This window comes from Mya arenaria, chromosome 6 (assembly GCF_026914265.1).
Source record: "Mya arenaria isolate MELC-2E11 chromosome 6, ASM2691426v1".
Lineage (NCBI taxonomy): Eukaryota > Metazoa > Mollusca > Bivalvia > Myida > Myidae > Mya > Mya arenaria.
The window spans coordinates 66,308,050-66,323,574 of record NC_069127.1 but is presented as its reverse complement, the minus strand read 5'-3'; the positions used below and the strand labels follow the sequence as shown (position 1 = coordinate 66,323,574).

Here is a 15,525-nt window from a genome sequence, read left to right as displayed (position 1 = left end):
TTTACTATTCGTTGTTTGTTTTAAAAGGTGACATTTAAACCCCCTTCAAAAAGCACGTAAGTGCTCAAGTAAAGATGGTGTCACAATGTGAGAGCATAAGCTGCCTCAAACAACATTGCAATTTGACCCTCAGTAGTTCATTGTTATAAGTGCCAGGAGCCTCTTTAACTGTTTGCTACTGTAAAACCATCATTTTGCTAATAAATTATGCATGCAATTACTAGTCATGGGGTTTCAAAGAAGATAGCTTCTTTGCTTTATATGCAACATCATAATTACATTTTCTACTCATCAATTTCCAGTTAATGCTAATAGCCTCAAGGCCAGTGACTTGGGTGATAGATATGTTGACAGGGTATCGGAATGATTGACAGCTGAACGTTTGCACATTCTGGTTGGCACATTCTCAGCTAATGAGGAGAGCAATCAAGGAAATTTGTTAATTGAAACACACATGCATATTTCAGCATCAGTAAATGAGTAATTGAAAATGTATGATGTACTGTATTGCTCACTGACAGAATGACTTACACATTGAGTGTCAAATTGTTTTATAATTAAAATGTAAGGAAAAGTAATTAATTATTTTACAAGTTTTGTTATTAGCCTTTAAGGCAACTAGCTTGATAATATTCAGAAAAGAAAAAAGTCCAGTTTTAACATCAATACAGTTATAAACTATAAATGTCATTACAGTCAGAACTGGGGGTATATTATTCTTAAAATTATTCTGAAAGTAGGCTTGATTTGCACTAACTCTAAAATAATGAGAATAAGGTCGATAATTTTCCTTGACAAATCTGCCATGGGTGTTATTTTATTGTCATTATTTGTGTATAGAAAGAGGTAGAAGTAGGTAGGAAATTGGCAATTGAGGGCTATGATAATTGTTGTGTTGAAATCCACTACTGTTAATTACTTTCATAATCATTTTCAGTTGAATATATTACAGTCTCAGGTCTTTCAAATTGCTACAATAGCCAGACATGAGAAAGATCTTAAACTGATGAAGTGTTTTGTGCATTATGTGTTCTTTTCAGTACATTTTCCTCATGTGCTGAACATAATAGTAAAGGATATAGTGCCAAAACTCATAGAGAATCTGCACATTTTAGAAGGCATTTTACATCAAGATTTGATATGAAGCTGTTAATAGATCAGAATTTAAAAGAAAAGAAAATATAGACCCTGGAGCTATTTCTGCTTCTAAAATTAATTGAAGCCAGGAAGAGCAGGTATAATGACGGCTTTGAAAGTAATTCCAACAAGAAAATTATAGCCAAGTTCTTTAAATGAAGGAATAATTCATTACGATGCTTGAAGTGGACTGTTTTATATATTCAGATTTTTTTCTTGCTGTCTGATAGTTACCCTGATATATAAAAGTACAAAAATGACGTCCTGGCATTGTTAAAGTATTTGTTTGTGTCTAAACTGCCGAACATTTACATTGAAGTAATGAAAATAGCAGGAAAAATTACAAATAAATACATACAGCTGGCTAGCACCCTGTAAACAGCCGAATATAATGGCTGGATGTTTCCAGAAATGTACCCATTAACATGCCACACGAAACTGCATTAACATGCCAGGAAAACTGCCCAGTGCATGGCTGAGGATCTGCAAATGTCTTGTCTTGAACTGAGGATGACTTTTGTGAGAAATTAATTTTCTTGTTCCAAATATTAGACCTGTTTTTTATGGTGCATGGATGAATTTCCAGCTTCAGGCTTAATACTTCTGGTTCTAGACTTCTGGGGGATTAGATAGCACTGCGATCAAGATCTTAGATTAGAATAGCTTAAAGATAATGGAGCAAAGTTTAAGTTCTCTTAGTTAGGGACCAAGAAATAGATGTTTAATATAATACTCAACATTATTAGGTTTTAAAGGGGCTGTACTCCGTATGATAAAATAGCGAAAAAAAAGAAAATTGTCGAAAACTGACATAAACTTGGCATTGATGTTTACAATGCATTGAAACTTACTATCTGAAGTACCACATAGTTTACAATTAATTTAATTTTAGCTTTTATTTAGTATTTTTCCATTAAAAAAGATTACTGGGTATGTCTACCAGGTAGAATTCATTCCTTATGCGTGATTGGCTAGTCGCTGTTATCACATGATATTACTGAGGTAGGTTTATAGCTTAATTATTTCACTCAATTAGAGTAAGCCTTCGTAGCTCAGTAGATACGACGCTGGACTGCAACTTTGGCGACACAGGTACGAACCCGACACAACTTTTTTTTTACATTTTGGTACTTTTTTTACAATTATGATATCAAAGCGTAACACATTCTATTAGATAATTGTCCTGAGATTCGTTACAGAAAAAAACTTTTTTGGTGCCAATCTGGTGTACAGTCCCTTTAATGATTATACAAGATACAAGAATCTTTACTTAAAGTTGGGTATATGAAAACAAGAAACATTAACTAAATGAGCTATATTTCGACATGAATAACAAACATACATAACATCTTTTATTATGATTTGATTATGCATAAAATATGCTTTTGATTGAGTTATGAAGAAAAGTGTGTTTTGTAAGAGTGATAAAAGTAGGATATGAAGGCAATATAAGAAAATCGTTGGCATTCTCTTTGCATATTATTCATTTTCTGGGGATTCCGCTGTCAGGAAAAATAATTTATATTGCATTATTTATATTAGATGTATTGTATATGTTTATGTGTCATGTGTTTTCATGTCTTTAAGTTATATAATGTGTGCATTATGGTTGTAGAATTATGTATTGTTGTATAATTCTTTGTAGTTCCGTGCATAATTTTGGTATCTGTATTGAGTTTGATGAACGTTTTCCCATACACTGAATAAATTTTTTAGAATTGAAAAGGCTGATGAAAAAGAGATAACAAGCAAATGAGTTGAGAGACAACTCAGCATAAATTTCAAATGCTGATAAGCCCCATTTCTCAAGATGCCAACAATTTCTAGGCTGTTGCAGTAAACTAAAAAAAGAAAGCACCAAGATATTGTTGAGAAGACCAGCAGTGTGAGAGATTTTAAATGTTGTTGAACAGAGTTTAAGAAGGTAGACAACTTACCACGAATTTTGAGACATTCAAATAAAACCTTTTCTCAAAATGCTATCTACTTCTATATCATTGCAGAAATCAACAGAGTGAGATTATGCCTGTTCCACAACAAATCAACGGCCCGAGAGCCGCTCAATCTCCCAGACACTCAGGGCCCGGTGGTTACCCTCCAAGAGAAACTCTTCGTACCAGTCAAAGAACACCCAGATGTAAGTAGCTGTGCTTTGGTGATGCATTGCTCCAATTAAGATTTGAAAAGGGCAGGGTGCTAGGTCAGACAGTGCTTTTTAGATGCGCATTGAATGAGACTAAATGGGGCACTAAAGAGTCAACATTTAGTGTATATATAAAAAAATGTACTGCTCTCTGAATATTGACTCTGTCAAACAAAAGGGCACAGCAGGGTGTAGTAGGAAGGTAACAGGGTGCTGAAATGGGGCAGTAAGGTGCCCCATCTTGCTATTTAGGCCTAGCTGGAGCTTTGGTGATGCAAGGTTTTTGTGGCCTTGAGGTTGAAATAATCTTGACTTTGGTTAGTGTCAGCTCCAATCTTTATAAGTATCATTTCTGTTTTTGGAAGTCAAGATATGGTCGTATTGCCTTGATATCATTGTTTCGCAAGAACTTAAAACCCTTGGCCATTAGTCCAACCGTTTAAGATATTTACATGAAACGTGGTACATATGTAACCTGTGACACTATGCACTAATAGTATGTGGGTGTAGCAGTTCCCATGAATTATTGTCAAGAGCTGTTGTAAATATTTATGTGTGAAATTAATGACAGGCAATCTAAATCTCATAAAATTTTCTGGGTAATATCATGTAAGATGTATTCTGCCAAGATATAAATAAATATCAAAAGTGTTATAGTTCAAGGTATAATAAATTGTGAAATCCTTATTCTGAGAACATAGAAATAGATATTAAAAGAGTGCAAAGTAAAGTTTATCATAAATTATGTAATCATTAGTCTGTAAGCTTTGCTTAATTTTTTTACTGTTATTTGTCTCTTTTTTTAAGTTATTCACTTGAATGCTCATATTTTGTGTTTAATCCAAATAATGAGTGGTTTATCATTGTAAAGATTATAATAAGCATGTTAATTGCAGCGTGTGGGAGAATATCCTTCATTATTATCTTGAAGTAGATGCATGTTGGGCTCATGAATGTGTGAATATACTATGAATGAGGCAGTTAATGACAGTGTGTTATTAATGGCTTGTGCAAGATAATGTCTATGATATATTATCATGGAATACCTAGGTATTATGTCTTATCAATAGTTCATTGTATGTGCTATTATTACCCATTATTTCTTGACAAGTATTTGGAATTGAGCTGTTAATTTTGTCAAGATTGATTTGCACACTTAAGTCATAGAAATTTTGGATGAACAAGCCCGAATTCATATACTACTGCTATGCATTACATTTTGTACAAGCCCTGCTGTATAAAACCCAGAATTTGAGCAAGCCCGGAAAACATTTTACCAGTGCAGGGCTTGCGGGCCTGTGCTCATTTCGACCAATGCATTTATAAAGAAGTTATTAAGGAGGTATTTCTTAACTGTGTCGTTAGGTAATAAAACCCCTAGTCTTTGGTCTGTGCAAAGATTGATCATATTTTGTTTATTATATAGAAACATATTTTTAAGAACATGAGCAGACATTAAAAGCTGCAAAAAGCTGCATTTCAGGATCATAAATCATAAACAGTGCACAGCAGAAAGCGGATGCCAAAATTATATGTTACTTCACTTTACCATAGTCTTAATTTATGAATGTTTTGTTTTGTTTATTTTAATTGCTTAAAATGCTTAATAGCTTCTTTCTCATATTTTCAGTTCAACTTTGTTGGTCGTATATTGGGTCCACGTGGTATGACAGCGAAGGAACTAGAACAGTACACAGGCTGCAAGGTCATGGTCCGCGGCAAGGGCTCCATGCGAGATAAGGCCAAGGTAACAAACTTGTAATGTGTTACAAAAAAAACTTTATTTCTTGATAGCGAAGTAAGGCTATCACTGTTTGTCGGGATTAAACGATGATTGAGCATTGTCAAAAATCGATTATTTGCCTTCGTAGTTGTCCGATTTTTTATTAAGATTTTAAAATGTCAAATTTGCTGACACAAAAATTTATTTAAAAATGAAATGCCAGATCTAATATTTTTTTGGAAAACTTCAAAAGATCTTGATCAAAGATCACTCTTTATTTGGTTGCATTTGCACTTGGTAGCAGTCTCTCAATATGATTTTCATAGAAACTTGAGTAAAAGAATAGCTGCCATCAGAGAATCTAGACGCTAAGTTTTGTTTTCTTTATGGAAATGTAAATCAGTATTTGTATATCTATAGTTTCTTCCTATCATGAATGATTGAAGGCTGGCTTGCTCTGAACCTACGTCTGGAATATTCAATCAAATAATGTACCATGCATCTCAAACATGAGGAAAGTAAAAATAATTGATAACTTCTTTTGTCTGAGACGTCAACTTATTTTGTCTTGAGACGCTTTCTTGGGACATGTTTTTGTGAAAACTTGAAGACACTTTAATATTGTTTTGTAGCTTTGATTGACAGGCAAGATTAAGTAGATGTAGCTAACAACACTATGTGCTGAAATTACTTTCTTGCAAATTTGAGTTTGACCTTAAAAACAAATCAGAATAATTAATTTAAACTTCTTAAAGGCTTAATCTGTGGTATTTGAGTACGGCCTTATGAAATACATTTGGTTTGGGTCATCTAAACCTACCTATGAAATAAGCGCTACTGTACTGTGTGTTTATAGTCAGATTTCTAAAAAAATAAGAATAAAAAAGGTGTTTAATATCTAGTTTAAAACCTTAAGGGCTTAATACAGAATATTACTTAAACACCTAATTCTCTTATGATGACAATAACATTCTTACTTAAAACCTAAAAAGAAAAATGAAATAAAAAAACCTACCTATGTAGCCTACCTGTTTTTGAAAAGAATATAACCCTAACCAAACCCCAATTTTTGTTTGGCCTAATTAAATATTAAACTTATTTGAACATTTGTAATGGATTTAAAGAAATTTGTTGACACCTTTCACAATCATCAGACAAGAGGTTAAGAATAAGAAGTTTCAAGAGACTTCTTCGTCCAGTGATTGTTTCAATATCAAAACATATTAACAATATACTGACCAAAGCCAAGACAGCAGTGGCTTATACGTTTTTTTTCCCTTCTAAAATGAATTTTAATATGATTTTTTTGGTAAAAAGGGATCTCTCTGCAAGGGGAACTAGTCTTTTCGAAGTCCGTTAATTGAACCAAGAAAATTACTGGCGAGTGTTGCTGTAAGAAGGCGAAATGGTGGAAAATCCAGCATGTGTGGTTTTGTTTATGTTGCAGTAAAATATCTGCGTATGTTATGGTTGTCCTGCAGTCTTAAAATTTTTTTGTAAACAAAACCACAAATTTATGGCCAGGTGTTTTTGTTGATAGTTAAAATGTCCTTTTTTTGCTGGAATTTTCAGGAGGAACAAAACAGAGGGAAACCAAACTGGGAACACTTGAACGAGGAACTACACGTCCTTATCACGGTGGAAGACACGCGAAACAGGGCTGAACTTAAGATAATCAAAGCTGTAGAAGAGGTTAAAAAACTATTGGTGCCTTCGGTGAGTATTTGAAAGCTGTTTAGAAAACATACTTAAATCATTGAAAAAAGATTTCCCAGTATGATGCGTTTGGATTTGAGAGACTTGAAAGCCACAACTTTTTGCCATTTTTGAAGCGTATGATATTTAGATCCTGGGAATACTGTATCAAAACTGCTTAAAACACAGGAGAATTAAAGTTTTGTTTTGGAAAAAAAATATTTGCGTTTTGTTATAGCTTGGATTCCTAGGACTACACATATTTCTGTGAAAGAAAACAAGGCTGTTTAGTGTGTTAATTTGTAGGTTTTATCTTTATATAACAGGCTAGTGATATCTTTATCTTGAGGAAAAAATAAAATCTTGAAGACTTCTGGCTTTAGGTGATAAGTTCTGGCAATACCTTACCACTCTGGCACCCCCATCAAAGTAAAAATAATTGATAAGTATTGATGTAGGGGTATTAACTGAAAATTGAACGTTTTCACCTGTTCTGAGGTTGGATATTTTTAATTCAATATTACAATATCACTGGGATGCCAACGTCTTGAAAATAGGTTAAATATAAAACAGAAATGACTAGGTAACATTTAAAACTGATGGCTACAATTAATATCGATAATTTTGCGTCATGTTTGTATATTTGCAAAGTAAACTTGGGGATGTTTTCTTTCAATTTACATCATATAATGTAAACAGGGTGGATTTTATGCCGATTTCGAGCATTGCAATTAATCTTCTTCATAGCAGAAAGATTCTCAGAATTATTTAGAAAAATGGCAATTAATTTGTAATAAATTCCACTTTTTTCTAGAGGAAAGAGCAAATTAAACTTCTGTTAATCACTAAATGTATGTCTTACCATGGTTAAATGGCGTAATTATATTCTCTGCCAAAAAATGGAATTGATATGAACTTAGATAAAACAAAAATCAGATGATCTTGATTACTTAATGATCTAGGTATATAATTTCTTAAGTTCTGGAAATGAGGAAGTCAAAATCAGTTGCTCTTTTAAAAGAACTTTTTTGTGTAAAGAAAAACTATTAATTTGTTTTATGGTTAATCGGAAACCTGAGGCTATTTCTATTAAAATGTGAATAAATTTCCTTTATAAAATGGAATATAATTATTCTCTTTGCTTTAACTGTTCATTAAAGTTATACAAAAAGAAAGCTGGTGTCTTTTAATGATTACTTTCATAAAAATATAATTGTATTGTAAGAGTGAATCAGGTAAGGAAAATAAGGTTTTGAATCGTTCAAGCTTTTTGTTAGGATGAATATATGAGACTCCTAACAAGCCAATAAGATGTCTCCGCACTTTGACGGTCAAAATTGGACGGGAAAATTACATCTTGGTCTGAGCAATCCTGTTACTGTTGACGTTTATTGTATTACCAACTTCTGTGTGCTTAACAGGAAAAGTCCCGACACTTAAGTTAATATGTCTGCACTGGGCTGAAGAGTAATTGTAAAAGATGGATCAATGTATTAATCAAGCCCATCGCTCTTTCTTTAGTATATTATAGAAATTCATCATTGCGCTTGATTGGCGCTCGACAAATGATGCTGTGTGCCTTAACGTCTTTGGCGTTTTTCTTACACGAGTATCGATTCAGTAAACTACTTCATCATAATGATTAGCATCAATTACATCGGCCGATCAAACATGGAGAGACTCCCCATACAAAAACACAACCCTCGGTCCGGAGAACGATATATAGGGAAAGACATTAATTCCTTTAACGGAACGAAGTCAAGTTAAGGAAATTGGCACAAGCTTAGCTTTTGGTGGGCTAAGGAAACTTAGGAACTTCCATAGATTTGTCTTCTTTGTATGGAGCATCACTAATTTATCAAATGTCGCTATATATTATTGTCCACTCCTGGCTTTATTGTCAGTGACATTCCCATTTACTGATCGTGTCAGTTTGAGATTATTCTTGTTAGGGCCGTTATAGGCAAATTGGTCAGAAGAAATTCGAATGATTTTGCATGGCTTGGCCTTTAAAATTAATGATTGGAGATGGGCATTGATACTTAAAAGTTTGAATTGGGCTTTTATAAAACTTTTTTACAAATAGATAGGGGCTTATTTATTTGATGTTTGTTAGATTTACAGTAATAATACTTTAACAAGCATACAAAACATTAGCGATTACATTTTGTAATTTTCATCTTTTTATTCTTAAACTTAAAGCGGATATAATTCTGTTGATAAGTATGTCTGTATTCTAAAGTCAGTTGTTATTTTAGGTAATTTACTGTAAATTTGATAACCAGCAGAGGACGTTTGTGTAATATAATCCTGAAGTTGTCTAGCTGAAATAAATGGAAATATAATAAAAATAAGTCAACCTTACCTTTTGCGGTAACATTTTTTATTACGGAGCTGTTTTTTTATGAAGACATTAACATTTTGTATAATACCAAGAGCTAGCAATTGTCAGAGTAATGTACACATAATTGCATGAATTTACCTTCATTGCCATTTGTATAGCTCTTATGATATATAATTGTACGTTTTCAAAGGACACTCGAGGTAACATTTTTGTGAAGTACTTATGATGTAAAATTGTTTACTCTCATAATAAGCCAAGGTTTTTTGTATATTTTCATTAAGCCGGAAAGAATTCTTTATAAGCTCTTTAAACCTCATCGAAATAAACAGTAATATATTAACACATTTGTATTCAAAGTAACTTGAAGTACTTCATAATAATGTAACTAATATACTAACTTTGATCTGAAGATCATCTTTATGATGGTTTTGTCATCCAAGAGGTCTAAATTCCAAATAACAATTGAGTACTTTGTAAGTAAGAAAACAGGATCTGAATTGGTTTAAACGATTGATTGATCCTTCTAATAGCTACTTGCACAGCTTTTGAAGTATTTTTTTTTCACACTCTATCTAATTTTTATGTACTAAAGACTCCTAATTTGATTCAAGTGTGTACAATTGTGTCATTAGTGATTAATTCAGCAGTAGATTTATGCACCTGATGTGTCTCAAAATGCCGGTAGTACTGTGGTCAATGATTATTGTATCCGCGGGGATATTAGTTCCTTTGATGTTGTTTTCATTCATAATTATTTAATATGTCACCACTTTGACAAAAATGAATATAAAAAAACCCACGTTATATCATAAATTGTTTAATTAATGTTATTGTCAAGTTTTCAATATTTTATGAAGTAATAATAGTATCTGTTTTTGATATTCTTCACAGAAAATAGAAAGAAAACATAATTATACCCACAACTTCAAACTGCAAGCAAGCGATTAATCATTTACTGTTGAGTCTAGTTAAAATGATGTGAATGTCTACCTAATAAGCAGGTTGGTTGGAAAACATTGTGCCTTGAAAAAAATAACTGTACTTAACATAATTGTAGTTTTTGGCGTAAGCTTGAGTTATGCATCATATGCAGAGACAGAAAGTAAGGTAACTGTGCCTGGTTATCTTAGGGTATTCAGCCGTATGTGCGATCCTATTTGGGTGGATGATGTTTTCTCAGAACAGCTTTGCCTCCTACTTGTCATTGTAATATTAATTTATTTAAATTATTATTTTTCTGCTACAAAATCAAATTGATCTTTAACTTTGTATTTTTAAGAAGGGCAACAATTCTTAATTCCAGTTCAGGAGTATGATTGTTTTCTATTTTATTTACTTCTTCCTTAGCATTGTATAAACAAGTTGAATGTGTCTCCAAATTGATAAATAGAGTAGTCTGTTGCATTGAAATGTCACCTTGGGAATAAACATCAACTAAATTTGGGCTTAAGTTGAGCTTCTTTGACACTAGTCTTTGAAATCTTGAATTTTAAAGGTTTCTTAACAATGAAGCGCTAGTTAATTTGCAAGTCTTAAGGTAATAAGCCACACAAAAGAAAATCCAAAAAAATGTAAAAAGAACAGTTTCCATGCGGTCTGAACATCGATCACAGAAAAATGGTTTGCCAAAGAAAATGAGTCTTGTTGATAATTGGAACCTGTGTTTTTGTCAGTTCATTTAACCAGAGCACTTTTTACTTACTTTTCACAGACAAATCATTTTCTTTGATAATTCTTTGAAAACGTGTTGAGTGTCTATTTTCGATAATTTATACTCAAGAAAGATCTTTATTATATGTTCTCTGTTCTTACCTCTTGTTTTTTTTTTACATTCTTTTTTTAACTTTTCGTGTGTAGTTGTTGTTTTTTATTGCCAATGTTGATGAAGTAAGTTTGTAAGTAATTGAAAACAGTTGCGCTAAGATTCATGTACCTTTATTCTTCTGGAAACCAAGGAATTATACTGAGTGGATCATTCTTTGTTTTATATCTATCTTCTAGGATTTATGTTCATACAACAAATCATCCTCAATCTACAAAGGTGCCTCCATTTGCCCATCTTAATCCATTTTAATAATGAATTTCATTTGTTCCGCTTTGGGGGGTATAAACAAAGTACAGAGTATAAATACAAGAAGAAAGGTTAACAGTTCTCTTCATGTTCAGAATGGACCCCCTCCTGAATGTACAAGATTCCTACATCAGAATCTAATTATTTATTGCTATTTCCATGTGGATTTTTATCACAAATTGTGAGAATGAATAAGTTGCTGCTTGTAAAACATTTGATTTCCCTCTTACTTATGTAGGAAAACGATTTTTTAACCAGATGAAAGGAGATATATTTAAAAACATGATTGCTGCAGCTTTTTTATTGTGTAATGACTGGCAATAAACCAACAGGTGTGTTCATGTATTATTATTCAAATAATATTTGTTAAAAATTGAAATCATACTTGAAATGTTCAATGAAAATAATGTGAATAAGAAAAGTGGTCAGTTTTTACACATGCAGACTTAAAGACCAGTTCTGTGATTGTTAATACAATAGATAGTCTAGCATCTTTGCTGAAATTCTCAAGCCCTGATTGTGACAATTCAATCTTCGAAACGACTGTATTGGGCCAGACATAATTTGTGATATATATACAAGCAAGAGGCCATATTTGACCGCTGAGTGGACATTCGGACATGACTTGAATGCTTTCACTGGGCTTTTGGTCTGTGGACATTTATTGGTTTTCCTGGAGAATTTTTGTTGGATTATGCCAAGGACTGTCGGGAGGGGGGGGGGGACTTAAGTGCAAAATGTTAAATAATTATTTTGCATCTAACTTCATGAAAGAAAATATAAAAAGTAACATTGTTCTGTTAGAAGTACTGTTGTTCTGCAAAATCTTTAAGACTGGCAAACCCTTTTCCTTTTCAACAAACAAAGGTTGATGTTAATAGGTTAATTGGATTTTACTATTTTCTGTAATTCGGTAACAATGCCACATAGACTTTCTCAGCAGACAAGGTTTTTTCGACATTGTTCCTGTAATTAATGAGGGGTGCATTTTGCTAAAAACAAATCCTAAAAGTTGGATGTTGGTATAATTGGCTTTGCAGGTGTTTGATTGTTATGCCAGTAATTGAGTTACAGACTTACCTGGTTAACTGGCGGAAAATAATGATTTCCTTGTAGGTGTATGTTGAATGAGCAACATCTTATGTCAGCTTGAAAATATATAACAAAAAACATAGAGTAACAGATATCTTAGAAAGATTATCTTGTGTCTCTGTTATCATGGTAGATAACGTTGACATGGCTGAGAGAAACTATTAAAACATTGCTGCTGAGGGCTGAAAAATGGTTTTTGATATCTGGTAGAATTATGATTTATTTAAGTAATGTAGGTGAGATTTAAAAAGTAAAGGTTATCTGCACATGCATGCACAATGGTTATTTAAATCTAAGGGAGATAATGTATATATATAGCATCCCTTGTTATCAGGGGAAATAACGTTCTGATGTGTCTGGGTTTGATTCATGTCTGGGTTTGATAAATTTTGATGATTTTTTGGGGAATAAAATGTCCATCTGGTGGCGTTTTTTTCAATTTTGCCTGCAACTACTTGAAGTGGTGTAAAAATTGAAGGCTCTTGTTATTATAATATATAATTATAAATTTGAAATGCTAATTAATATTTATCATAATTACAACAACCTATTCCTGTCAAAATGTCATCTTAAATTGCAATTATATATAAAAAAAATGTCAAATGCATTTTATTGGTGTTTAATTTAAATCAATTTGAGCTGCTTTTGTTTTAATAGATTTAATATATATCTGATTTATGGTTTATATAGAAGCATCAACTATAAATAAAATGTGAAGATAAAATATTATTTTTTCATTGCTTATATATATCAGCTTAAATTTGTTAAAATTTACGTTCATCGCTTTTAATATGCAATCCTTTTCATGATACAGCCGCTAAACATTTAAAATTTGTTTACTGTCAGAATAAATATCATGAATAGTTAAAATATGTATTCAAGAAGTAAGGGCATTCATCATTATATGAATTGCCTTCTTGAAAAGAAAATAATCACTTACATTTGTCATTTAAGTATCTATGTTTGAGGTAGATTTAAAAAAAGCTGCGGTAAGATTGACCTTGTGGTGGAAATTGTATTATAGACTAATCAAATATTAGTTGACGAGGCTGTTCAATTAAAATGATAAATGTATTTAAAATGATTCTTTTTTCATCTCTCGTTGCGTTCTTGGTATAAAGGCATTTTTATGGTTCTGACAACTTGGACAAGGGAATTGTATTGTATTTGTAAGCGGGGTCTTCTTAAAGAGATTTATTAAAAATTTTAGTTCTTCAAAGAGTTCTATAAAAAAAATCTGATTAAAAAAAATTAGAAATTGAAAAGAAGATTTGTCATTACAAAATTCAATTTGCAGAACATAAATTGTACAAAAAAAATGGACCATGTCTATAATAATCACAAGTGACTAAAGAAAATCGCCTTTAAACTCTCTTTTTTCTATTATTGAAATATAACTAAAGAGATTTAAACTTTTCATCACCATTTATGTTTGCATGTCATAATTGACGTACATTTCAGCCTGAGGGTGAGGATGAGCTCAAGAAAATGCAGTTGATGGAACTCGCAATTCTCAACGGGACGTACCGAGATAACAAATTTATTGTCCCAATGACAATGGGCATGGCCGCTGCTCGTAAGTGCCGTCCGCGTCTAGCGGGCATTTACATGTTGGTCTAACAACACGATGAAAATGTGTCTCTAACATTTGTGTTTATTAACATTGCGATTTTGTTGCTCTTTTTTAGCCTGATGGGGAGGATGACTTAAAGAAACGTCAGCTTATGGAATTAGCTATAATTAATGGAACATATCGTGATACATCGAAACCAACATCGACTCAAACAACGACAGCGTCGGCGACTCGTAAGTCGGTGTCGGTGCTGGTCAGACTCTCGCGTCGCTGATTGGTGACACACACGTCTGTTTTTGGAGTGTTGAGCTTTTCACCCTGTTTCTATTTATAGCCTGTATTTTATTCTATTTTTGGCTGACGATGGATGGTACCCTGCATGGATCTTTATAATCCTGTTTTACATTATTGCTGGTTTCCTGCGCACACATTTGCATTGAAACAATGAACTAAGACACTCTGACAAACTTTGAATTTCTATTTCAAAACATTTTTTTTTAATTGGTAGAAATGTAATTTTAAGATTCTTCCAAAGGCAGATTAAACTTAAGGAAATACTTTGGCTTCCGATAAAAGCAAGAAATCTGACTGTTAACAAATACCTTTTGATATATAATTGAGTAGAGTAAATGTTTTGGCTCTTAACATGTGAAGCATTTTACATGTTCGTTGAGATTACTTTATGAGTAAAAGTCTAAAAAACATCTATTACATTGCAGCTGTCTGATGAGAAAGACCTACTTTCAGTGCAAGTTTGCTTCTTTACTCAATGAAATATATTAACAGTTGATGGAAGTACTTCAAACTCCACAGCATTAGTTGTAAATCCCTCTTCTAGAAATTCAAAATCCATGTTTGATATTTCCTATATTACTCTGCCAACTGTTTTTATGTGTTTTCCGGAATCAGATTATACTTATAGGTGTTTTACAACATAAATATTGTTATAATCGTAAAATTGAACATGGAAGTTGCCAAATCTGAGGCTATAAATAAATGATTTTTTTTGTAAATGCGCATTGTCAGAATGAATAGTATCAGACTTCAGTGCAGATGTGCCAGATATAGTTTGTTATTCTATAGTCTAGATGGTTAGATTATTATCCGCTGGTGACTGTGTTTTAAGCCTCGTATTGTAGTTGACTGTTCCCATCTTTCAGCCAATCAAACACTGCCACATATGAGGGTTGTATTGACCTTAAGCATTTTAAAAAAGGAAAATAACATCAAATACACATGAATTACTGTCTTAACCTTTTTCTTGTTTCTGCAAATCTGTTAAACAAAAAAAGTCATTATTATATTATCCTGCAGCAAATTCTGTGTATTTGGCTCTTAAATCGTTATCATAACGGTCTGATGTTATTTCTCTTGATATATTTTGAAAAGTTAGTTAAACGCTAAGTATCTGTTAAGCATTCTGCGTTGTTCATGTGTTGTAAAGTTTTATAATAAGATTTCCAGCTATAAACTTTATGGAGCAATACTGTTTGATTGGCTTTGAATTGAATAATTAATGATATATCTTTTTTCAATACTGCCATAATAATATAGATTGTAATATTGTATTTTTATAACTCCCTTCTCTTTAATTACTGAAGTTCATATGAAATGTTAGCCTACTTTTAGAAACCTTTCTTTCTTTGTAGAAATTAATGTCTGTTTCCCCGTTAATATTCATTGTAAAGTCGTTGTTTTGGTAGACACTTGAATGTGATCAATGTCATGTAAGATTTTGTGAATGTGA

General features: G+C 32.4%; 1 protein-coding gene across 9 annotated transcripts in view; it reads left to right on the top strand.

The window, feature by feature from the left end:
- LOC128238321 (KH domain-containing RNA-binding protein qki.L-like) overlaps positions 1-15,525 on the top strand; it is a 43,472-nt gene that overhangs the window by 12,172 nt on the left and 15,775 nt on the right. For 8 of the 9 annotated variants that reach the window (XR_008261667.1, XM_052954133.1, XM_052954132.1 and 5 more), the window contains exons 2-5: positions 3,141-3,274; positions 4,911-5,027; positions 6,576-6,719; positions 13,894-14,011. Coding sequence is in view for 8 of the 9 variants with exons in the window: in XM_052954133.1 (XP_052810093.1) it covers positions 3,141-3,274; positions 4,911-5,027; positions 6,576-6,719; positions 13,894-14,011 (513 nt within the window). In the remaining variant the exon portion in view is untranslated. Of the gene's footprint in view, positions 1-3,140; positions 3,275-4,910; positions 5,028-6,575; positions 6,720-13,666; positions 13,782-13,893; positions 14,012-15,525 lie in introns of all 9 variants that reach the window. The other variant, XM_052954126.1, reaches the window with a different exon arrangement.